This window comes from Ambystoma mexicanum, chromosome 10 (genome assembly GCF_040938575.1).
Source record: "Ambystoma mexicanum isolate Mex_15411 chromosome 10, UKY_AmexF1_1, whole genome shotgun sequence".
Taxonomy (NCBI): domain Eukaryota; kingdom Metazoa; phylum Chordata; class Amphibia; order Caudata; family Ambystomatidae; genus Ambystoma; species Ambystoma mexicanum.
In genome coordinates, this window is record NC_090932.1 from 1405244956 (window position 1) to 1405271863 (window position 26908).

Below are 26908 nucleotides of genomic sequence, written 5' to 3' on the forward strand. Positions count from 1 at the left end.
CAAAATTCCACACTTACGCCTCCAGATTCCGCCAGAAGGGATCCAGGGGGAAGGCACTGTAAATCAGTTGGCCAGGGATATTTGCATACGGCTTCCCACTGAATCCACCCGTTAACAAAGTGATACACAAGATGCATCAGGGACATTTAATGATCCTGACTGCTCCAATGTGGACATGCCACACTCCACATTTGTGACCCCGGTCTAGTTTTCAACTCCTTAAAAGTCCATTTAGATACACTTTCTGCTTACAAATCTCACAGCAAGATTTCATGGTGTAAAGTCCCAGTGATGAAAGCCTTTATGGAAGGGGTCAAAAGGCCTCATCTACCTATTGCAAACTCACCCCCAGAATGGGATTTAAACATTAAGCTCATAAGCCTCAAAGACATCCTTACAAAGTTGTTTTCCTTATAGCCATCACCTCTATAAGGAGAGTAAGCGAGCTCCAAGGTTTGTCGATTTCAGAACCCTTTGCATACATACGAACACCCCCACGGTTCGCACCAAAGATCATTTCTAGATTCTACATAAATCAATGTATTAAACTGCCAGCGTTTTTTCAATAACACCAAACTCTGCAGAAAGAGCCCTCCATACACCAGATGTTAGAAGGGCTGTCAAATGCTACCTCAATAAGACAAAACCAATCCAGAAGATAGACTAGTTCTTTGTTTCCTTAGCTGCTTGGAGGGAAGGGGATCCTCTCTCTTCAGAGCAGCTATCTCCAAATGGATTGTAAAATGCATACAGCAATGTTACATGTTGTCTGGCAAAGAACTGCCATTCACACCTAGAGACCACTCAACACAAGGTACTGGTACAACATTAGCCTTCATTGTGAATGTACCCTTGGAGGCAATCTGTTAAGCAGCTACATGGATCTCAATTCATACATTCACTTAATATTACTGTGGGGACACACAAGCGAGAAATGACTCACAGGTGGGACAAGCAGTGTTAAGACATCTGTTTGCCTCTGTTCCTTTGGTATCCCTACATATTATCCCCACCAAAAATATCGCCGTACATATGGTCGTTTGTCTCGCCATAGGCAATATTTTTGGGGGGATAATTTGTGGGAGCGGAGGTTGCAGGGGTGTCCCCTGCACATTTAAAAATAATGCAGGGGACTCCCTGCTCACTGTGCTCAGAGAGGCACAAGCTTGACCTCACTGATGAGGCCCAACAAGGCTGAAACACGTGTATGGGGTTGCTGTTGGTACTCTTGTTCAGAGAGGAATTGCCATAGCATTTCAGTGCTGGACTGCCCATGTGGGCGGGACAAAGACTGATATGCAAATGGATATTTCCCATCTGTGAAAGGTACAGTGAGCAAAAGGCGTGTGCTGCAAGCTCATCTCAGAACTGGTTATGCCATGTTCCTTCTGTAGAGGAGCGCCTGCTACCTTTTTTTGAAAGTGTCCCCCACAGGGTCCATGTCTCAAGATCGCTGAAAAAATATAGCGATATTTTTGCGGGGATATTAACACATGGAACCATTCCTTCTAACCACCCACCTACTTATCCTTGTGCTGCTAGCTATTCTATGCAAAGCATGTGATTCTAAGCCTATCCACAAGCCTCAGAAGACAAACTTTACATACCTGTAATCGTCTTGTTGATTCACATGTGCCCACCCTTCCTCCCCTCGCTCTGAATAGAAGGCACATAGACAACATACCTTTTTCACCACACACCTCATGCAAACTCAGGTCAGAAATAAAACAATCTGAGGACCTCAACACACGAAGCGCCATGGGTAGAGTACACATCATAATAGGGACAGTATTACAAAAGGCACCCTATAGACGTTCATTTTCGTTTTAGAAAACAAGTCATATAATACTCTGCGCCAACCACTAGATGCTGGCCTATGCAAAGCATGTGATTCTAAGCAGATCCACAAGCCTTAGAAACATATATTTGTTTTGCCGGTACAAGGCGGTGGTTGCTCTCATAGCGGCACTTATGGTTACATAGGAACTACTGTTCCCAGCATGCCCGGTTAGGAAAGAATTTCTTTTTTCAACATTCCCACCAGAGTGGAACCCCATTCTTTTTGCCCCGTTTTTATTCCTGCCCTGACTTTTTGAAGGAAAGTAAAGATTTCAACTTCACTTCCCGAGCCTTTTGCTCACATGTTATGTGGAAACTGATCAGTCCTTCAGACTATCAGTTTCCCTTTTGCATTCTTGTATTTTTAATATTGCACAAAGCACCTTACAATGCAATGCAAGGGGGATACTTTTGTATCAACCTACCTGTTTACACAGAGGATTTTTAGCAGCATTTATATTTTTACTGTTTTTGCATTACTTTTTGATGTGCACAATCGCGTTTACTATGTACGACTACTGAACGTATCTAGTGCCTTAAAACGGCTGTGCCGTGAGATTTTTGCTTGTTTTTTGGCCCTCTGAGGTCAGAAAAGTCCTTATAAAGTCGCACAATTGCATAGGAAAGCTGCAGCTTTCGCGGGCTTGTGAACCATTGTGTGTGGCGCTCTAGAAAGTGGACTTTCTAGTCCCAGTCCACATCTTTGGTGCCAGAAAGTCTGATTCTGGGGAGGATATGAAACCAGTAGTTGTCCCTGATTGGACAACTACTGGTTGTTTAATAGTGCAGATCCTTACCATTTAGTGGGTTTGGACTTGCTCCCAGCTTAAATCTTGGATAAACGGAGGACCTCTGCAGGTATTCTTCAGACCTACATTAGAGCCAAGAATCCCTCAAAGAGGAGCAGCCCGCTGAAAATCTGAGGAAAACTCCTGAAGTAGCCAAGCAAAGCATCCCTACCTGTGTCCAGCCCAGTGAAGCCATGCTCCTCAGCCAGATCTCTGAAGACCTTGAGTAGTGTTGCAGCGCCTTGAACTAGTGGGACCAACTAGTCCCAATGCCTTCTCAAGGATCCAGCCCTTCAGAGCCATTGGGAGTGTCCCTGAAATGCCCAATGAACTGACCAGCTCTCATGTGGGCTACCTCGTCAGAACCGTCGTTGTTCTGAGTTGAAGTTCAGAACTTTGTGCTGCAGGATGCCTTCACCCAGAATTTCAGCATTCCACCTACAAGGGAACCTGTCCCGGAGCAGCTGCTTGGGACCACAATTGGAAAGATGCTCGTCGCCGGCTGCAAACTGTGATTGTTGATGGAACTCGCCTGCCTCCATCCAGTGAAGTGTCCTAAGAAGGCCTGCATCGTTGGACACTACATTTTGTCACTGACAGGGGTTGCAGCTTGCATTTCCATTCAATTGAAGACTCCTCAAACCCGCCACTCCTGTGCACCTCCTACTGGAACAAACTGTGCATGATCACGCCCTCTCCAGCCCCCATACAATCTACAAAGATATCTGGGAAAAATCAAACTCGAGGGTGGGGGATAAGTAAGCATCAGGGCAAGTAAGCCTGCCCCCCCACTACTCCATAGGATAACATTGTGAACAAGTCCCTTTGTTTCCCCATCTCCTGTGGCGGGTCAGAAGAAGGACACAGACTTTGATCTTCTATTTCACTATTAGTCTTTTCTTCTATTTCACTATTGGTCTTTATTAAAAGAAAAGTGAAAACTGCGAACTTTCCCTATATTAAAGGTATTCCCTACCTAACAAAACTAAGGTGCTTGTCAGTAGTCAGTGAGTCCAAAAGGAAGGTAAGTCCACTCTCCAATCATTCTAACCCTAGCACGTTTAGAACAACGAAAAGTCACATGAGAATGACTCCCTTCTCCTGTGAGCTGGTTCTTCACCAGTATTAGTTCAATAGGATATATATATATTTTTTTATAAACTTTATTTTTCCCTGACATTTACATGTCATTACAGTTTGCAAATAAACCAACTACAGAGTGACTTACAGTGGAGCACAGATAGATGGAGGGTATCATAGGTCTTTGTCAGGTGCATCCGTTCCGGTCGTTGTCGTGGTGTCTCCCCGAGTATCCAGTAGATAGCGGCAGAATGGGGCCCATGTGTCTTTAGGCCTGCTTGTGGGACCTATCCCCATGACATAACTCTTCACAATCATGTACATATATCAAGTCTTTGAGGCATGTTTGGAACGAGGGCGCTATTCTCGCTTTCCAGTTTTTAAGCCACCGCCCCCGCAACAGAATAGTCTGCGCAATTTGATAGGCACTTTTCCTAGGTCTCCCAATAGGTATTTTAGTGGGGTGGCCGGAATATGGGTGCCCAGTATCTCCCCTAATGTGGTGGCCACCTCTTCCTCAGGATTGCCGAATAGCAGGGCAGTACCAGTACATGTGAATGGTATGCAGTGATAAAATTGCGGCAAAAATTTGCCTGTATAAAAAAATGGTGGCAAAAATGCTGTAGTTTGACCCGGTAAAGGTGTGCCCCATTATACCATTTAAGGGGAGAGGGGGTGTCACCCGCTCCCCTTAAATGGTATAATGGGTCTGGGGGGTGCAGGGGTGTCCCCCCACATCCTTTACATGGATTGTGGCGGCAAAACCACAGCCTTTTTGCCACGATATTTTGTGTACACAACCATTTTTTTGCCGCGATTTTAACAAATGGAACACATATGAATGGAGTTGGCATTCGAGGACTTACATTTGGGGCACAGTTCCCGTTTAGCTGGGTTGAATTTCATGATTTTATTCGGGGTAATGTGTAGGTGATTCACTATTTTGAACTGTACAAATCTGAGGTTAGCATTAAGGGAAATTGATTTGGTCTGTTGGCAGTAATTAGCCCATTGTGTGTGGAAATGCCACCTGTGAATCCCTCCTGTGTCATGATATCAAGTATGAATTGGTGCAGGCCGGTTCAGCCGGGAATGAGGGCCATTTGTGTCTGTACGCCGCTTTAAGGTGGTGGTATTGCATTGTAGAGTCCAGTCCCAACTTGCTCTTGTACCTCCTCCAGTGGTATAAACGTACCACCCAGGAAGATGTCGCCTACCGTCAGTTGCTTTAAGGTGTCCCATGCTCTTTGCAGCAGTGTGTCCAGTGTGGGGGTAGTGCCAGAGGCGGAGCTTGCACAATAGGGTTCGGCACATCCCACCCTACGAAACAGCGCTGTCCAGGCCCGGACTGTGCAGCCCACCGGGTCGACTTCCCCAGCGACTTTACATGCCCTTGTGAATATCACAGAGTGTAAGTCAATGGGGGCAGCGGCATATTTCTCAACTCGTATGTGGGCATAGTTCTGTGACCAATACTTTACAAATTGCGCTTGAGCGGCATGATAGTACAGTACAAAATCTGTGGCTACTAGGCCTCCCGTATCAAATTGTTCACACATTTTAGACCAGTTCATTCTTACATTTCCTCCCGCCCATACAAAGTTAGTGGCGAGCTTCTGTATTTTGGCAGAATATCTTCGTTCTGGCCATATCTGGATATTGCAGAACAGATATATAAATTTTGGCACTACAACCATTTTCAGCAGGGCAATGCGACCATACATTGATATCGGGAGCTTGCTCCATAGTTATAGTTTGACTTCTAACTGTGCTATATATGGTTCATAGTTGGTAGTGTACAGTATGTCTTTCCGTGGCTACCATAATCCCCAGATAGCGGGCTGAACGTGGGGACCAGCAGTAGTCTGCTGTGGCGTCTGACTGTGTAGTTCCTTGTGTTAATGGGATGATTTCAGATTTGGCCTGGTTGATTTTGTAACCAGAGTATTTAGCAAATTCTTTCACCTCACGCATTACCAGCGCCAAATTGATTTCAGGGTTTCTAATGTAAAGTAGGGCATCGTCCGCGTAGAGCGAGATTAATGGGGGGGGATCTCTGGAGGCAAACTCCTCGGCATGTATTATTATGTCTGAGAATCACTGCCATTCCCTCAATGGTGAGCGCGGATATGAGGGGGGACAGTAGGCAGCCCTGACGTGTGCCTCTGTGCAGTGTAAACCCGGGAGATATGGTGTGGTTTGTTCTTATTTTAGCGCTGGGATTATTATTCAATAGGTTATTTTTTAATATTTCTCGTCAACTTTTTTGATTAAATGAGAAAGTTCTGATATTGGCTTCCTCCAAGCTTCCTTTAGCTTTATCCTTTCCTCCTCAAAAACCAATGTAGTCCTTTCCCTGTATTCAGATTTGAGCTTTTCTCCCTATTTAATGTCCACTTTTTATATTGTTCGGGATTAGATTGCACATTTTCATATTGGTTCTCTCGTGCTTCTTTCACTCTGAATATTATATCTTGACAGACAAATATGAGTGTTGTAATAATGATGATCACTTTTCATTTACTCTTGTTAATGTATCTTCACTGAAGCAAGTACGAGTGTTGCATTCACAATTCTCACTCTCCATTTACTCTTGGTCTCGGGAGGATAGCTCAGGGGTAACACGCTCACCGATCCCCGGGTCCGCGCTTAGAAACCTCTGGGTATTAAGCACATTATAAATAACCAATTCTGCTTATACATGTTACTTTAGGTTCACTGGGACGAGTATGAGCTTTCCAGTAATGCTTCTGGGTCCCTCCTCCCGGGACTCCCGCCTTCCCAGTTACCTTCAATGTTCAGGGATAACATGACCGGGGCTAGTAGCTGGCTGTGACCTTCGGTCTCAGCTGTCGGATAGTCTTCTCGGTTCATCAAATGTTCCCTCTTCGGGTTGCCAATTTCTCTTTCAATTGTTTTGTACTTCCTTCAGAGAAGTTCTAGCAACATTGTTTATGGACGCTGCGGTACACCACAGCTTTTCTGTGGTCGCACCACTACTTACGCTTCTCCCAGGGTCAGAATGACTTATTCGGTTCGCTTCTCAGCGTCTCTCTCCTCCGACGATGAGCCTGTGAAATTTTCCTTGAGCTTTCCTTCTGCAACAGACGCCACGCATCCAGAGTTTCTGCAGCGCTCTTCATGAGCCATCTTGAAACTTGCTGGGTTTCTCTCTCTGGGTTTTCTCTCCTAATCCCATTCTTATTACGCTTCGTTGGGACTTCCCCAGCACAACATCAAAGTCCTTCAGTTGTTTCTGCTTCATACTCTGTTACCCATGAGTTTCTTTGTCTCAGTACAATACAAGTTTTTCCTCAAAGGCACAATTACAGGATTTGACTGACAATAACACATCATAGTTTGTACTTTTCAATATAGATAGTTGTAGTTAGGATATTATGTGGCTTAGAGAGTTCCACATCAGAACGTGAGTCCTTGTCCCCAGAGGTGGAGTCTATCCTGGTGAGGTCCTGCTTGCCTTTACCCCTAGAGAAGGTATTGGAGAGCAGGCTCACCTCCTAGCCTCACAGGAAAAGAATCCCTCAAGGGGAGAAGAGACTGAATCCCGCAATTTGCCACACTTCCCCCTCCACTCACTGTTGGTCATCGAACCTGGGTCAGGTAGCCACCCCTGGTTTAGACTGGGTTGGAAGAGCAGAGAACAATTACTTGTTCTTTGGCAAATAGTTCAATAACTTTAAAACAGTTGAAACGAATCACCACCACAAGCCCATTGCCTCCTTTCTAAAGCAAACTCAGAGGTGATTAACATTCTGTTGGACTCTGGGACTTTTAGTCACAAGGCCCTATTCAAATTAGGGGTTGCACTTCTCAAGTAAGGATATTGTTCTTGTTTTTGGTCGCCATCATTAACAGCATCTAAAATATTCACCTGCATTGTTTGATTACATTATCTGATGTTATTTGAGTGAACCTATGTTGATTTTATATATTTGTATTATAGAGTGCCGTGTGAGAATACTACCTGCTAAATTCATTTTTCAGTGTGTTCATAATGCCTGAAATAAATAACTATTTTTAGAACTGTCTAAATTGAATTATTGTGTGCTATATTGTGGCCTCACCTGATACTAAGCCTTGACTGCTCATGCACGTACCTTGATTGGGTTTTAGCTAACCTCTCAGATCTTCCTGTTCATCCTAACTGGGGTGGCTTCCTAAAATCTGTCCACCAGGCCAGATAGTAGAAATTCAACATGCCTGCAGCTGCACAATGTTACACACACACACACACACACATGCCTTCCTCCAAGGTGATGTGCTCCTCAATGTAGTGAAGGGCTGGTTTTCTGCGTCTCTACGGATCGTTTCTTCATTTTTTCCATTGAGCTTTTTGATGTTTTTTGTACTCTCTTTAGCTACTTAGCTAGAACCTTTGTAGTTGGAATGTTGTGTTCTTGGATCATCCCTTTGGATTGTGGGGCTGGACTTCAGTTCCCTTCTTTTTAACCCTGTGATCCTTGCTTGGAGATTGGGCTCTTGTCACCCCACCAATGCCGGCTTTTTGTTGTTCCACCACCAAGCCTCCACTAAGAAACCTTGTGGCTGACGGACCCATTGCCCGACAGTAACACTGAACCAGCTACATCTTGGTAGTACAAAAGGTATGTTTGGCTTCTTGGGTTGCCACTGTAAGTGTGGAGGGAGGTTGCAACCTGGCAATATCACAGACTCATACACATAACTTAAACAAATCGAACTTGGGTTAAAAACACTTAAAAGGCCAAATCTAAAAGTCCTTAATTGGAAAGCCCTTGCAAGTTTGAAAGGTGCAGAGCCTTACCATTGATGGGCTGGGATGGCCCTCAATCCGAATTTGGGATTAAAGAAGAAATCCTGCAGCTGTTCAAGATTGTCGACTGGAGCCAAGACCCGGAAGAAGAGCACTGTGCTGAAGACCAGACTGCCACTGATGATGGCCAGAATTGCCAAAGCCAAGTCCAAGTGAAGCCCTGTCTTTCTTCGGTACTTCAACCTTAGGACAGGTGAGACCAACCAGTTTGGACACCTGCATGAGACGCCTGCCGTCAGGAGTGTCCCAGAATCATCCTGTGGGCTGTCCACCTTTACGCAAGGCCTCTATAGTGTATCGGTCACCGTTCTGAGTTGGTGCTTGGGACTCAGCAAATCATTGACTTGTGGCCCAAGACCATCCGCATGCAGAGGGGCATTCCTGGAGCCAATTCTTCTTCATTGCCAGAAGTCTTGCCTACAGACCCTGATTGGGGTGAACTTTGCTTCTGCCGATCTCAGTCATATCCGGACGGTCCCCTCATGTGGATCCTGCTGTGGCTGCTGTCCTGAGGTGCATGGGCTTCCTCCTGGAAAGAGTTTGGAGTTGTCCCATTAGAGCACGCTTGTTTTGAGTGTGTGGTTAACTGTACTATTACATCACCCCCACAGCTTCTGAAGTCTGCATTACTGTTCAGTCAATGCTTGATAGAGTTTGGCTAGGGCCATTATGTCTGAGAATCACTGCCATTCCCTCAATGGTGAGCGCGGATATGAGGGGGGACAGTAGGCAGCCCTGACGTGTGCCTCTGTGCAGTGTAAACCCGGGAGATATGGTGTGGTTTGTTCTTATTTTAGCGCTGGGATTATTATTCAATAGGTTATTTTTTAATATTTCTCGTCAACTTTTTTGATTAAATGAGAAAGTTCTGATATTGGCTTCCTCCAAGCTTCCTTTAGCTTTATCCTTTCCTCCTCAAAAACCAATGTAGTCCTTTCCCTGTATTCAGATTTGAGCTTTTCTCCCTATTTAATGTCCACTTTTTATATTGTTCGGGATTAGATTGCACATTTTCATATTGGTTCTCTCGTGCTTCTTTCACTCTGAATATTATATCTTGACAGACAAATATGAGTGTTGTAATAATGATGATCACTTTTCATTTACTCTTGTTAATGTATCTTCACTGAAGCAAGTACGAGTGTTGCATTCACAATTCTCACTCTCCATTTACTCTTGGTCTCGGGAGGATAGCTCAGGGGTAACACGCTCACCGATCCCCGGGTCCGCGCTTAGAAACCTCTGGGTATTAAGCACATTATAAATAACCAATTCTGCTTATACATGTTACTTGATACACTGTTCAATAACTATGGTGGCCTCTCAGAAGTCACTGCCCCGCACAGGATTTATCTCTAGATCTCATGAGCAGGAGCTTTTTCACCATCTCACAACCCTTCTTACTTACACATTCACTACATTCCATTGGCTGCGGAAACAAAGGAAACCCATGCAGAAAATATAGGCGTGATTCTGGTAATCTCAAACACATTAACTCTATACAGGATTCACACACCAGAGTTCCCATGCAGAGATTAAATGCCGGAGGAGAGTTATCATTCTGATGACCACAGAATGCATTAACTCCTATGCATTGTGCCCAGTTTCCTGCACCAGAGTGTTCCTGTGGCAATCCATGTGAATGAATGAGGCAATGGTGCCTGCCATGTTTCTTTGGGCAGATCATTTTGCAGATCTCTACTGTGCAGGAGACAACATTTGAAACAAGTGTGCGGTGAAAAACAAAGAAGCCTGCGCAGGTCCCAGCTTCCTCTGCCTTTCACTGGATGCATGCAATGACTCTCCCATATCCATTCACGCCATTTGTGAAGATGAACAAGATTTGTAAGTGCGCATCAGAGCTGGCGCGCTATCAGTCACACTCCTATGCAAGATCAACACTCTGGCATTAGGATAAGTCTACTATGGCATGGGCCAGGCATAGAAAGCAAGGGTAAGGTTGGAACCCAACCAGGGTGTGCACCATTCAGAAATACAGGTTATGCAGCAGGCTGGACAGTCTGGAAATTTTGAATCAGCTTAAAATTGTTAATTTCTTTCATTTGATTGGCATAGATTACATCAAATATTACACAGGTTGCTCAGTTTGTAGGTGTACTGTTTTTACATCTAATTTGGAAAGAATACCATTTTCCATCAATTCTAAATTATTGCAGACCTCAAGTTAAAAGCCAGATAAGAGTAGAAACAAACATTTGATATAATTAATATAAAAATACAAATTTCTCTATTTAAATGTTTTATTCCTTCTAAAAGTCTAGAATGTGTGGTGTATTGCATAAACACTTTATATAGGCTATCTTTAGCATATATATATATATCCAGAAACCACAAAGATGAACTTAAAAGGTTTCTAAACTAATACCAAAATATCAGACTCACCTGCTGACTGGGGAACTGGCAAAGCACAGAGGTGATATTACTGGCATACTGCGCCATCACTTTTCGGATTGCTTTCTCCACTGGTGTTGGGATTCTGCCAGACACACTAGTCATGATCTCCTGTAATTCCAATAGTGGCAAAGAGGGGTCTCGGAGGGTTCTCATCAGTGTAATTACCCATTCTTTCAGCTGTAAAACAAACATATGCGGTTAGAGCAACAACCAGCACTGAAAAGCATGGTGCAATCTAGTATTCTCTACCTATGTTTTCATTAGACATTATATGGCTATAGCCCCTTTGAATCCCAATTTGAGATTTCATTTTCTTCTGGTGATATGGGGTTTGAGGGGGCACAATCAACTTTCTTATCACGAAGACAAAGGAAATGTATGCGCAACACATAATAGAGGTTTCTTTTGTAAAATACAACTTAATTTGTTCAAAGCTTTAGCGTGAAGAGGCAGCTTAAAGGGAAGAAAACGAGCTACACAAAAACCAGTTACTTCAAATAAATTGCATCATATACAATAAGTAAAATCTTTTACAAGTGCATCAGTTTTAAAAGGAACTTTAGACATATAAAACTCATGTTGAATATATTTGATCAGCTCATTAAAAAACGTTCAATAATTGTAAAAAGAAAAGGTAAAAAAATGTGCATGTGTCACCTTTTTGGGCATCTAGGCAATCTTAACATCATTAGATGGAAAGCTTCTTGCCTCGTTTCAACCATATGGCTATTTTAGAATGATTTTAAACAGAACAAGCATGGCTGGCAAAGTTAGGAGGACAGCAGGGAGAGAGTTTCTTTTGTTGGCTATGGTGCTGGGCAACACCAACAAGGTAATACCAGTGGAGGGAAGAAGTGTAGCATCTCCATGTGTGGATCCGGGACCAGGAACCAACAAATCAACTGAAGAGTTCCCAGTTCTCATGAAGATGTTGCAATAAACAGAAAATTGGAGGAGCAAAAGTGCCCCTTTCATCAACCACAGTAAATCCATGATGGCACCATCTTGGTGATAAGGCGACAAATACCATCCACCTGCTTTTTGGTTGCTTTCAGGGCTTCTGATGAGCTGGTGGCATGGTATGGGAGGTGGGGGGCGATGGGGCTGGGGCAAGAGCCAAAGCCCACGGAAAGATGTGTCCTTACACCAGTGGACTGGCAAAGCCAAGCATTAGAGGATATAAATGCACACATTACTGCCAAGCATAGACACGTTCCGGTAGATAGGATGCAGTTGGACCCACACTGTCAAGAATACAGAGGAGGTGGGATCGTAGCTATCCAGTGAGGTAATATTGGACCCCCCACTGCTTGCCTACCTTATTATTGACATATGATGTGGTGCTTGTAGCAAATATCTGTGTGGGTGGAAACAACTCTTTAGACTCAGCCAATTATCAGTAAAGGGCACAATAAACAGACAAAAGACTGTTTGGCTTCTCATGCAAAACAAGCCCTAAAGTTGAAACAATCTAGGAGTACCAATTGTGAATGTAACATTTTAGATTTGTAGGGATTTCTTTGTAGTTTGAAGGAGTCCTGTTCCCCCACAATCATTAAAAAGCAAGCTAAACATTAGCAGACAAGCTGATGTACCCTCGAATTTTGCTATGTGCTATGGACAAGCCATTGTACCTACACTTGAAGATTGCCTAGCCCAGGTTCTCCCTGCTGTACTCATGTGCTGGTATATGGGGTTATATGAACTTGAATCTGTTACCTTTGGGGAACATATGTTTTTCAAGCAATTTCTGTCTCTGCTTCAAGTCTCCCAATATCCCATTGTGAATGAAACTAGGTTTCTGGGTACTACACTTAACGCTGGATTTATATGAGTTCTATACTGGCTTGGATTATGTTAATTCCTTGTGAGTCTACAGAGATGTCCCTTTGGATGTGCTATTCTCCGAGTCCGCCTGGGTCTGGATTGAACCATAGTCAAACAATCAATTGAGATGGTTAAGGATTCCTATTTGGGATGTTTCCTCCAGTCAATAATGCCCTGACAGTCATTCTGCCATCAGCATATCTTGCATCCAAGGAAATCATCAGCAGTACTTCGACATAATTGAACCTTTTCATGCTAACATTTTTTCAAGTTGCATGTTGGTATCTTCCCCATACTAAGCTTGACGCTGACATTGCACCCATATAAGTCAGATAAATGCCAGCACTGCACACATACCATTGAAACTGAGGCCCATTATTTATTCCTTTGTCTAGGTTATGTTGGCTGTGGGAAACAAAGGCTCCAAACTGTGCCAAGATTTAGCCATGTCATGAGAAAGGAGACTAGTCCTAGGCAAGTCTACAGTTAAAATGGATTTCCATAACAAGCACAGAGGGAGGGTTCTGAAAGGCAACACTATTATAGTGAGCAGGGAAAAGACACTTAAGTCTAGCGAAACTCAATCAAGGTAGAGTAGCTGAGTAGCAAGGCTTAGCCATTAGAAGATATGGGGGTGGAGTAGTGGGTACACAGACAGACAGACAGACACACACACGAATCAAGTTAGACAGGTATTATAAAAAACACTATTTATTAGGACTTTAAAAAAGCAGATAAGTAGTACTTGTCAATCAAATCTATAAGCATATATGCTATACATTAGTGACCATTATCTTATTTATGACTGTTGTATATGCTTATATTCACATGCTTTGCATAAGCCGACATCTAGTGGAAGGTGCAAAGTACTTCACATAAAGTTTAAGAAGTTCGAAAAGGGACATTGGCAGGGCGTGACTAATACTATCCCTACTGTGACGCACCCTATACCCATAATCCCTCGCACGTCGAGGTCCCTCAGATTATTTGTTTCTGACAGGAGGGAGTGTAAGTTATAAGCATGGAGTGTAGGTGAGACCATGAGGTGTGAAAGATCTTTGCTTTTCACCCAGGCACCTTCTACTCCAAGAGGGGAGGAAGGGCGGGTCCACATGTGTATCTAAGCAGATACAAGCGTCAGAAGGAGAAATTACTTACTGTAATGTTCTTTCTATGGATTCTTCTGCAGATTCCTCATCCGATAGATATCCTCATCCAGCTCTGCTGCTCAGAAACATTTTCGACAGTAGTGGACCTCTAGGCTTGAAGGGCAGATCTTTCTTGGCAAGAGTGTAGCAGAGTGTGATGCAATTTACAATCCACTTTGAGATGGCTGATTTAGAGCCAGGTTCCCCTTCTCTACCAGCCGCCTCTGAAACGAAAAACTGTTTTGTTTTCCTTAGTGGTTTCGTTTTTTCCAGATAATATATGGACTGCCCTGCGCACATCAAGTGTGTGTTGGCTTCTTTCTGCCACATTAATGGGGTTCTGGAATAAGGTGGTTAATTCTATTGATTGGTTCACATTGAACTTTGAGAATTAATTTAGGCGCAAACCGTGGGTGAGTGCGCAGAAACACCTTATCTTTGTGAATTGTGACAAATGGGTCTTGAACTGAAATGGCCTGTAGCTCACTAACTCTTCTTATTGAAGTAACTGCCACTAGGAATGCGGTCTTGTAAGTGAGTGCTTTAAGGCTAGCCTTATGCATAGGTTCAAAGGGAGATCCCATTAGTCTAGTTAATACCACATTTAGATCCCATCCGGGAGCTGGGTTTAAAATAGGGGATGAAGTCTTTTAACCACTTACATAAAGGCCTTGATCACTGGGATCTTCAACCACAACACCTTTTTCTGTGACAAAGTAAATACTGAAAGTGCAGGAAGGTGGACTTTCAGGGAATTGAAAACCAGACCTGAGTCAAGTAGGTGCGTCAGGTATAAGACAATATGTGTTGGTGAGCAGTCTATGGGATTGATGCTCTTGCACCAGATAATGAAGCGCTTCCATTTATTGGAGTAGCGATGTCTGGTGTTAGGCTTTCTTGCATCTCTAAGTATGTCCATGCAACACTGAGGAAGTTGGAGGTGCCCAAACTCTATGACTTCAGGAGCCAGGCCGCTAAATTGAGAGTTTGTGGGCATGGATGGAGTGTTTCCCCCCTGTCTTGTGATAGTATGTTGTATGGGCAGGGTAGCTTAATCAGAGGAGAGATTGACATCGCCATCAGATGGGAGAACCAGGGTTGGTGGGCCCACATTGGGGCCACCAGAATCATTGTGACTGGTTCCTGGTGCATCTTGTGCACTATCTTGTTGAGTAGGGGAATCGGGGGGGAAAAGCATCGAAAAATTTCCCTGACCATGTTATCCAGAGACCGTTCCCCGTGGAGCGGTTCTGGGGGTACCTGGAGGCGTAATCTGGGCATTGTGCGTTCTCTAGAGTTGCGAACAAGTCTATCTCTGGGAAGCCCCAGTCCGCGAAGACTTTGGAGACTATGTCTTTGTGTAATCGCCATTCAGACTCACGTCTATCAAAAGATGGAGTTCCCCTGGAACGTGTTGAGACAGGATGAACATCTTGTGTTTGAGAGCCCACTTCCATATGTTTTTGAGACAGTTTGGATAGCCCTGGAGAGTGGGTGCCCCCCTGTTTGTTCAAGTAATACATGGCTGTGGTGCTGTCCGTGAGGTGCTGTTTTTCCCCTGTAGGTTTCTTTTATCAAAAGCCTTCAGGGCTTTGAACACTGCTAACAGCTCCAACAGGTTTATGTGGTTGGATGCTACTGCTGGGAACCAAACGCTATGTGCCGTGTGATGAAGGAGGTGAGCCCCCCCACCCTGTGAGAGATGCGCCCGTGGTGAGAGTGGCGAAGGTCTTCCCCGGTAAGAGGTTTTCCCTCAACCATCACTGCAAAGAGAGAATGAGGGCTGCCAAAATAACCACTAGATCAGCCTGACACCATTGGCTGTTGAGCCACTCTTGCATGGGACGGATGCGCAAACGTGCGTGTGGGACTAAGTAAATGCAGGAGGCCATCCTCCCTAACAGTTGCATGGCTTTGCGTACAGTCACCTCGCAATTGGCTACATAGCAAGGGATCTTGAACAGCATGTTTTGAACCCTCTCGGAGTGGAAGACAAGGCCGTCTTCGGTCTGAATTAGAGCCCCTAGGAATTGTTTGACTTGACTGGGGTCTAGGCTGGACTTTTTCTCGTTGATTGAGAAACCCAGACTGAAGAGTAGATCTACTGTCTTCTGAGTGATTGATCAGCATGTTCCGTACAAATCCCATTATTAGCCAGTCGCCGAGGTAAGGATAGGCTGGAATGGACTGCCTGCACAGGTGAGCCGCTACTACCGCCAGCACCTTTGCAAATACCCTTGGGGCTGAAGCAATGCCAAAGGGAAAGACCTTGAACTGATAGTGTGTGTCCTCCATCATGAACCTTAGGAACTTTGTGCGCTGGCAGCATTGAAATATGAAAGTATGCATCTTTCATGTCCAATGTTGCCATGTAATCCCCTTGTGTTAGTAGAGGGAGTACTTCCTGCAATATTGTCATTCTGAACTTTTGAGGCTTGACAAATTTGTTTGCTGGGCGCAAGTGTAGCACAGGGCGCATGGTGAGAACCTTTTTTGGGTACAAGGAAGTACACTGAATAAATACCCTTGTTTATCACACCCTTTTCTTGAAGGATCTCCACATCTTACAGCAGAATCTTCAGGTGTTCTGGCGATAAGCATCTGGACGATGGTGGTCAGTATCGAGGTGGTCGGGTGAACTCGATACAATAACCGTGGGTGACAGTCTTGAGCACCCACTGGTCTGTGGCGATTCCCTCCCATGCATGAAAGAAGTTATTCGTCCCCCGTCTGAGGAGGCATGGGAGTGGACCGGGACTGGCGAGTCCTTTTTGAGCAGAGGCCGGAGAGCCACTTGGGGTGGAGTTTCTACCCCTTAATTTGCCACAGCGCTACCCTCTCTGTTGATATTGACCAGTGGCAGTCACCCTTTGTCCGGAGGACCATGGTGTATTCCCTGTTCCGTATTGATTGTGGGGGGAACGTGGGAAGGATTGTCCACGAAAGGAACGGCGAGAACTACCCTTTCGTTGCTGTTAGGGTCTTTGCGTAATTTGGTTTAGAGACTTTAAGGTTTCATGTCCTTTCTTAGCTGTTTCTAAGGACTCATCTACTGCCTTTCCAAGCAGGTTAGTCTTTTCAACTGGCTTGTTAATAAGGGATTGTTAGGGAGAATTCTCATAAATGGCTAATTTCCCTTACCTACTGAGTCCCTCAGCAGCTTTGCTGGATTCCTAGGATTTATTTTTTTCACCTGGTAAGAGTGTGAGCCTTTTTTCCCCACGCTTACATGTGTTTTGCTGTGTGTGTTTTCACTTGTTGTGTGATCTTGGGCTCTGGAGCCTCAACTACTCCAGGAGCACCACTTTTTATGTGTGTTACACAGCAACTTCAGTGCAGTGACACAGGGTTGTCTTTCAGACTTCCCACTGACTCCATTTTTCTGGGGCCGACTACTGTCCCCCAGAAACAGGTAAAGTTGCCATTAACTTTATATAGTCACTTTAAACCACAGACCCAGTACACCCCATCTTACATGGAATATTGGAAAGGGTTAACTCTTACCCCTTTTTGTCTGTGCCTCTTGGAGCCTTGTTTCGCTCCCTTAACATTAAGACTTGGCTGGTGGCAGTGGTATCTACCCTAACTTTTCTACCCCGATTATCTTATATAAACGTGGTAATGTTTTAGGCTATTATAGTAGCCTCGAACATAAACCTGCTTGACCAAATACATTTTATTTTGGTTCCGGCTGGGTTTATTCACCATTTCTTTTTGTTAAAGTCTTTCTCGTGTTTTTCTCTGCACGCCAAACCGGGGATGACTCCTTTGTTCGCTGTCTTTTCGTTGGCTCCTGCACAGAAGCCCTCCTTAAGGCGCCTGATAATCTAGGTAGGCAGGATGTGAGGGAGGGATCTTCGGACCCCTGCCATGGGTTCCCTTGGTAACCCAAGTCGCACTCGTCTGATTGGCTAAGAGGACTGGCCTTGCCAGGCCAGCCACCCTGCTGTGTGATTGACAGCCAGGCTGTATGAATGGGGGAAAACTGCATAAAAAGCAGGTCTCTGGGACTGGAAAGACAGAGTCGCCATTGGAACGAAAGAACCAATGAGGAACTGGAAGAAGGAGGACCCCTACCATGACTGAACCGCCCAGTGAAGCCCTGCTGCAGGACCGAATCTCCAAATCCGACGACAGAGAAGATCCTCCAGGAAACTTCTTCCCTTGAGCTGGTGGGACCAACCAGTTCGCCCAAACTACAAGCCAGGACCCCTCCTCTGGTCGAATTCACTGTACAGAGCTACAGTGGGCCGGATAGCCAGGAAGGTCGGACCCGGCTTGGGTTTTAAGGAGTGCACCTTTTATTCGTTGTTTTGCTCTGCTACTGGTTTCTTCCCTGGGTGGCGCAGGACCCTCCAGTCTTCCTACTTCGTGTCAGTCCGACAGTCGCTTCAGGAACCGTGAGCCTGCAGGAACCACCAGGAAAGTCCGCCTCAGCTACAGCTCCCTCTCTGTTTTGAGGTACTGTGCAAATCCGGTTGTCCGTTTCTTTCAACCGCGGTGAAAATGTTTGAAATCTTTCTCAAATCCGAGGGCTTGTCCTTCTCTTCTCTTTGAACTAACTTTTCTACCAACCAACCTCATCCGGAATCTGTGCCAGCAACTTTACCGCAAACTATCCTGAACTGTGTGCTCTTGAGCAAAAGACTTTTGACCCATTGACTTTGGCCCTAAGCCTTTTCTAGCTGATCTCCTCACTGTAGTCTCTCCTGTTCAATTGCCCTGAGTACTTACCTGTTGGTTTTGCCTAATTTCTAATAACTTTGTCTTTCCCTCCCTTTTAAATTGCTGGAGTGCCACTTTGCTCCCACTTCATTTTGTGAGCTTAATTTGTCTGGAATTTAAGGAAAGTGCTGTGGTCTATTTATGATTGTGATTTTTAACTTGCTTAGAATAATGAAATGTTATACTGTTGAGTAAATATATATTCTTTTACTTAGAAACCTTGAGTCAGTGTTTGCCTGAATCATAGTAATTGCTGTCTTTTGTGTAACTATTTGTACTGCTCACTTACTCTTGAGATAAGTCTGGCTGCTCTGCTACTGCTACCACTATAACTGTGTAGTACAGGCTTGTACCAAAGGTGAAATTGTACTGTCACTTGTAGTCTTAATTGTGTGTAGTGTTCCCAAAGGGTACTGCATATAATTCTTCCTAACAGGGATGCCTGGTTTGCAGGCTTAAAGCCCAAATTCTTGAGCCATGTGTGTCTTTTAAGCAGGGTACCTTGGGCCAGGGTTTGTCCCGCTGTTTCTGCAGCATCCAGGGTATATTTGTTTTTTTAACAACTTTTTTTATGACTGGTTACAGCGAGGTACAAGCCAGTTACATAAGACGACAGCACAGAATAATACGAGTCACTTTCTGATCTCTATCTTGATCTCCTCTCCCCCCCTCAGCTCTCCTTTCCCGTGGTACCCCCGATGGCCTTAGGAAACGTCTCGCCAGCTGTGGTTGGAAAGTCATTGCAGGGAATTGATTGCTGTATTCCAGGATTGGAGCTCAGCAGTCTGAAGCGGTGCAGTGCTCCTTTTGCAGCTGTGACTTTTTCGGCCACTAGGATCTCCCAGACCTTGACCCACCACAAAGCTATTGAGGGACCTTCCTTGTTTTCCATTTGCGGTCAATGGATATCTTGGCCGCCAGAAGAAGCTGGGTGAGTAGTTTAGCAGTGTTCCCTGCTTTTGGGTAGCACTCCGACCACGCCGCTCCCAATAGTTCTGCAGTAATTGGCATCGGGTTATGGCTGTAAGTTTGTAGGACTTCCAACCAAAAAACCCTGCACTTTTGGCCACTCCCACCACACGTGGAAGAAGGTCTGCGGGCGCCACATTGTCTCCAGCAGGTTGGGTCCAGGGCCATCTGAAAGTGGTGTAGCCGTTCCAGGGGGCCCAGGGTGGTAAAGTACCACTGTTGGAGGATTTTGACTGCACATTCCTTGTTGGTTATGCACCTGGAGGCGGAGTAGTTTCTCGTCCATATGTCCACCCACATTTGCTCGTCTATGGGGTGACCTAAGTCAGTTTCCCAGAGGGCCATATACGAGGGCCTGGATGTCAACATGTCGACTTACAATAATTTAGACAACTGGTTGATCAGCCCCTGGCGCGGGCCCTCCGTTAGCAAGTGTTCCAAAGAGTGGAGCTCCCTTGTGGCCCCTTTTTTAACCAATGGCTGTGAAATCTAGTGTCTGAGCTCGGCATAGGTGAATCTTTCCGTCTCTGCTAATGAAAAGCGGCTCTTACAGTCCTCAAAGATGAGCGGAATGTCGTTTTCGAACAGTTGCGAGAGGGTATGGAGGCCCCCCGGGCCCAACGCCTGAAGTTTGCTGCTTCCATGCCGGGAGAGGGTTCCGGAGGACCGGAGAAAGCGGGCTGGGGCCCACAGGGAGCTTCTTCTTTTGCCGCGCCCAGACGATTGCAAGGTGGTTTTAGTGGACGTCAACATCGTCGGCCAGTGGTGGCCTGTCGTGCCCGATGTGTGCAGCAGGGCGCTTAACGGTGTAGGGTGGCACTTAGCTTGTTCAATGTCTGATCATTTTGGGGGGTTTGTCTGCTCAGCCCATGGAGCAGCACTCAAGATTTGGGCTGCTATGTAATAGTTATAGAGGTTCGGTAGTCACATTCCACCCCATTTAGCCACCCCAGTCATTACCTTTAGCGGGATCTTAGCTTTGCCCCCTTTCCAGATGTATTTAGTTACTTGCTTCTGTAGCTGTAGGAGGTGTTGTCTGGGTAGTTGGATGGGTAAGGTCGAGCATAGGTACAGAAATCTGGGCAAGAAATTAATTTTACATGCCGTTACCCTTCCCAGCAGGGAGATTTCCTGGCCCACCCATCTCAAGTCTGCCTCGAGTTCCTTGTATGGGGGGGAGGGGAGTTTGCAGTGTAAAGCTGCTTTGGATTTGCCACGATGTACACCCCCAGGTAGGCTGAAGCCGTGGTGCTCCACTTGAGCGGGCAAGCCACTCTGAGGTTGTTAATAAGCTTGTTGAACATGTTCACCCACCAGTGCTTCAGACTTGCTATAGTTGATCGAGACGCCTGTCGCCCGCTCAAATGCTTCCAGTTTAGCCAGAGTCGCCGGGAGGGAGGTCCGGCTGTTAGTGAGGGAGAGCATCACATCATCTGCGTATAATGATACCTTGAACTGTTCCTCTTTTATTTCCATCCCCGTTATATTGTAGTACTTCCGGATTCTTTGTGCAAATGGTTCCATCACTAGGGTGAAAATTAACAGGGAGAGTGGGCAGCCCTGTGTTGTCCCGCAAGAGAGTGAGATCAGAGCCGACAGCTTTCGATTCATCCTCAGGTATGTTTTCGAGGCTTGTTAATTGGCGAGCAGCATCTTGCGGAACATTGGACCAAATTGAAAGGCTTCCAGGGTACGCCTCATGAAGGTCCAGTCTATCCGATCGAAAGCTTTTGTGGCATCAAGGATCAGTAAGGCCAGTTCTTGATGATCTTGGTCAGCCACTCTGATGAGGTTGAGGGCCCGCCGGATATTGTCTCTTGTGCTTCTCCCCTTGATAAAGCCTGTCTGGTCAGGATCAATGATGGACGGCAGCACCGCCGCTAGCGTGTTCGTCATCACTTTGGAATAGATGTTTGCATCTACATTGAGAAGAGAGATGGACCTGTAGGAGGCGCAATCCTTTGGGTCTTTTCCAGGTTTTAGGAGCATTATTGTGGTGGACTCCTGCATCGACAAGGTTATAGTTTCCCGGAATGAGTTTAAACATTCCGCCAAGGGACCCAGGAGGAAGGGCTGGAAGAGTTTGAAGAATTTGGGTCGGATGTCATCGTGGCCTGGCACTCTTGGTTTTAGGATTTGATTACTGCCTCTATCTCTTCGGTTGTGATCGGAAGATCCAGGGTTGCCCTATCTGATGCTGTGATGTGGGAGAGGTGGGCCTGTGTTATGAATTGTTCCTGCTGCCTTAGATGTCGGGTGGTGGCTATCAGTGTGCTCGTGAGGTGGGTTGTTGCTAGCTGCAGCTTCGCTACTTCCCCTCAATGCTGTAATAAGACTTTTCCTTCCAGAAAGGGGAGAATCTTAGCCTCTAGTTCTGCGAAGAAGATTTCCTGGCCCTTGTTTGGGGCGTAGACAGAGATTAGGGTGTGTAATTGGCGGTAAAGCTCCCCTTTCACTGCTATGAATCTGCCCTGTGGGTTCCGTAGGACCTCTCGTTCCCTGTGTTTCCTTTGCTAATAGAATCACTTTGTCTCCTTTCTTGTTATCCCCGGATGCCAAGTATTGTTTCGGGAATGCTCTGTCTCGCAGCCGTAGGAAGTCTGTAGGGAGCAGGTGCGTCTCCTGGCGGAATGCTACTGTGCTATGGAGGTCTCTTAGGCGTCTTGAGGGTGGACTTGCATTTCTCTGGAGTGTCCAGGCCTTTGACATTCAGTGAGGTGTACCGCAGTTTCAGGTACGGTGGGAGGAGGGGGGGGGATTCCTGTGGCATTGTTTCAGCTATCGGGGGGGCCGGAAGGGGGGGCAGAGCTACCGGATGCTGTCGGCTAGTGCTGTGTTGCGCGTTCTTCTCCGCTGCTACTGGGCTTATAACATTTTCAGGTGGGGCCTGAATGTGGCCCGCGTACTCGGGGAACCAAAACTGAACTAAAAACAGAACCAAAGTCAGACTTGGCCTCTGGGGCCGTGTGCCAGATCGTGTATCCAGACGCTCGGCTGGGACATGGCATGGGACACCCGAGCTTCGAGCGATACTCTGGCATAGAGAAGTGGTTACTCTTGTTTCTTTCCTCAATGCGGAGTGCGGTTTAGGTTTGCTTCAGCTAGTTTGGTTGCCTCCCTCTTCTGGTTATCTTCATCCACCCGTTTTGTTGTGATTTAGGGGTCACTCCACAGTCTCTCTCCGGGGACGGGCTCATTCAGTCTTTTTTATTTTATTTATTTGTTTTGGCTTTACGAACAAAACTTTCGCAAAAAAATATGGAGATTTACAAATCCAATTACAATTTCATAACATAATCTAAAAAAAGTTTTAAAATATTTACATGCATTTCCAATTCATTGTAATTAATTCAAAGTATATATCCATACCTTACCATTCAATAGTTCTCAAACCACATACTTTTGATAGAAATCGCACTATTGCCAGTTTCAAAGAGACAGACTTTCCGTGTAGCATATTCCACCATATTATTTCAGGAAACACTCTCTCTGTATTACAAACAAATTTACCAAAATATTCTAAGCGATTTGTCGTCAATGATTCACAACCAAGTAGTAAATGCTTAATAGTTTCTTTTACAGTTGCGCTCTGACAAAAGCGACAAGGAACATGAACACCCCCTGATAGGTCTCGGATCTGCAAAATTTCCCCTGTTAACAGCACATTAAATGTGAATCGCATAACAAGATTCATCCACTTCCGTCAGGAAATTTTGTAAGATAAGGTTCCAGGGTACCCAGAATCTTCCAGTTTGAAACCAAATGACTGTACACCTGCAAACGTTTTACTTTCGAATTAGTTTCTGCCCAGTCAGAGTATTGCAGTCTACGTTTGACTATCATTGGATTAGTGATCAAAAGTTCCATCTCTACATCAATTCTATCCAGTGAAAAATGACAGCATTCATACATCAATAATAGTAAATGGGAATTTGTGTTACCAGCTCTCAGTTTTGTTCCTAATACCGCATATAGATTGTTACCTGTTGCAAGAATCAATTTTCTAAAAAGTGCTATTTTTTTCCAAACAATAATACTAGTCAATGACTTGAGACCCTAATCGTACCCGAGGGCCGAAAGAGGAATGCATTTTGTGAGACAATATAATAGGCTTCTCCACATTTTCGCTTCCATCCTACTCAAGCCATACTTAGTACTTTACGGAACAAATTCAAGACCGTAACTCAATTTAGGGATGGCTTTTAGTTTGTAAAAACTGAGCAACGGCTGCAATGAATATCTACAATACTTTCTATTAACTCTTGCCATTTGTGATTTAAGTAAGACAGTTTGTTCCTCCAGTACGTTCAAATAAGCACATTTAGTAAATTTAGTAAAAACTGGGTGACCTAGATACTTAAATGAATTTCTAGTTGCCATTTTATATCAATTTAAATACCAATTAAAAGCTAAAGTTTTCTTTTTAGAGAATCATGGATTTCTTCTCATTTAGAATTAGACCGTTAAGCTTGATGTCGTTTTTAAAAGCGTTTATCAATCGCTGCAGGCCTATTTGAGTGTTATCGATTAGTAAGAAATCGTCTGCATAGGCACACCAATTACATTTGACAGAATATACCAAGGCATTCCAAGTACAAGTAGCTTTGAACATAGAAGAACTCGATCGACCCGGTCAAATGCTTGCAAGAGTTTTAGAGTAGCAACATAGATAGGTGAAGCATTTTTTCCCAAGCATTTTCTTGTAATTATGAGAACACCAACACCAAAGAGCTTTTTAACATTCTCAGAGATCTCAAATCCCCCTCTCCCACTCCAGATACCTGCACCAAAGACATATCTTGGTGCACCAACATTCAAGATGCACTCCTTGGTAAAATTGCCATGTTACAAGCCAAAATTGTAACTAAGAAAGAAAGCCTCACCTTCAATGACAACACCGTCTCCTTCACCCACCCACCTACAGCGGACGACAACAACCTATTCGAGTTCTCCACCATATCCATCAAAGAGGTGGAAGACAATTAACTCACTGAAACCATCCAAGTGCCAAGGCGATATCTGGCCGGCGCCTATTATCCAAGACGCAGCCAAACATCTTGCTCCCTTCATTACCTCATTGATCAACTCTTCGTTCACATCTAGCATAGTGCCCAACAATCTGAAGGACTCCTGGGTTCTACCCCTGCTAAGGAAGCCCACCCTCGACCCCAGTGCCCCCACCAACTACAGACCCATCACGACTGTCCCATTCCTCTTCAAAATCCGTGACAGAGCTGCCTATCTACAGATACAGAACCACCTCGAGAAAAACAACCTATTAGGACTCAGACAATCAGGTTTCCGAGCCAAACACGGCACCGAGACTGCTTGGATTGACCTCAAGACACAAATGGACAACATCAAAGACAATGGCAAACTTGCACTTCTCCTCCTCAACCTGTCGGCGGCCTTCAACCAGGTCAACCATGACATCCTTTGTAAACATCTACCCTCAGCAGCCAAATTCTCTGACAAAGCCAATGCCTGGATCCAGTCCTTCTTGAATAACAGATCCATGAGGGTTCGACAGCCTCTGCCAAACCAGCCCCAGTAACATGCGGTGTCCCTCAGGGCTCCTGCCTCTCCCCCACGCTATATAATGTATTCACTAAACCCCTCTTCGACATACTGGACCGTTTGGGTGTCATCTACACCAACTACGCAGACAACACGCAAATACTTATCCCACTAACAGTCGACTACTCCACTGACAATTCAGTTCTCAACAACATCTACTCCATTATCCAAGAATGGATGGCTAAGCATGGCCTCTGTCTCAACGACGATAAGACTGAGCTCCACCTCCTAGGCACTCAACCCAAACTGGACAAACTATATCAGACATTCTCTAGCGACGGGAACAACATCTCTGTCTCCAACAATGTCAAAACCCTTGGGATTTACCTTGACTCTTCCCTCACACTGACAAGACAGATGAACGCCATCTCTTCTGCCACCGCTTGCACCTGTAAGCTCATCAATGCCAGCAGACCGTACCTCTCACCCTCCAACTGTATCACATTAGCCAGAGCGCTAGTTCTCTCCAAAGTCGACTATTGCAACGCTCTTTATCTGGGCACCAGCCAAAAACACATCAACAAGCTGCAAGTTATTCAAAACAACGCCCTACGAGCATCTCTATACATTGCCAAACACGAACACATATCTGACACCAGAAGATCCTGCAATTGGCTATCTATAACTCAGAGAATTGAATACAAAACGCTCACGCTTACGCACAAGTGCCTAACTAACCAAGCACCCAGATACCCATCAGACAACTTCACACTCCACATCCCACCTCGTCCAACCAGATCAGCGCAAACACACTGTCTAACCACCCCCAGATACAAACTTAAAAAAGCAGGTGGCACAAGCTTCCCCGTGCTTGCCTCCAAACTTTGGAACTCACTGCCCCTGTATCTTAGATCTGGACCCTCCTTTCATAGATTCAGACACAGCGCCAAATCCTGGTTACTAACCAACGAAGCCTTGAACTACTGACATACTACTAACTGTTCATACTGCCCGCAACCTTGTAAACCAAGTATTATGTCATGATCTTGACCTTGTAAACCAAGTATTTTGACATAACCTATGCCTGCCATACCTTGCATTAATCTGTACTTGCCCGATAATGTACCAAATCTGCATTGTATTGTATTACTCTGTTTTGTTGTTCTCAATTTAAGCGCCTGGATGCCCCAGGGCCAGGCGGCGCTATACAAAATAATAAACTAAACTAAACTCCCAATTCTGTACCCATTTGTTTCCTAAATCCAAATTGCTTGTTCGAGAAGATAGAGTGTGTCTCCATCCATTCCTGACAAGGTTCAGAACCAGCCCAGCAAGAATCTTAGAGTCGGCGTCCATGATTGCTATAGGGCGATCATTTTCCGGATCGCTTCTCTCACTCTTTTTATACACCGGAATTACATATGATGTTCTCTATGAGCTAGGAATTTGTTTTGCAATGATAATGTCAGAGAACAGCATATATAAGGCCCTGGCCCACATATCAGAATTACCCTTAAAAATAACATAGGCTAAACCATTTCGGGCCCGAACCTCTCTATATCTGTAATTGTGAAGTGACATTTCCAGACCTGAGCATTCAACTCCAATATTGAGGCAGAGGGCATATGTTTTGCAGTTTATATATTCCCAAAGTGGCCCACTCATACTTCTTCTGGTACACAATTAGCTTGAATCACCATTTGAGGTGTCTCAATATGATTTAACAGCTTCCAAAATTGGCGTGCCGGCCCTTCTTTAAGTGCACACATCATGGCCTCATTGGCTGC

At 45.0% G+C, this 26908-nt stretch overlaps 1 protein-coding gene across 1 annotated transcript in view; it reads right to left on the reverse strand.

Annotated features, from left to right (window-relative positions):
• Window positions 1–26908, reverse strand: part of ACACB (acetyl-CoA carboxylase beta) — a 3851763-nt gene that overhangs the window by 2482530 nt on the left and 1342325 nt on the right. Inside the window, exon 21 of the mRNA XM_069619430.1 lies at window positions 10924–11112. Within this exon, the coding sequence (XP_069475531.1) occupies window positions 10924–11112 (189 nt within the window). The remainder of the gene's footprint in view (window positions 1–10923; window positions 11113–26908) is intronic.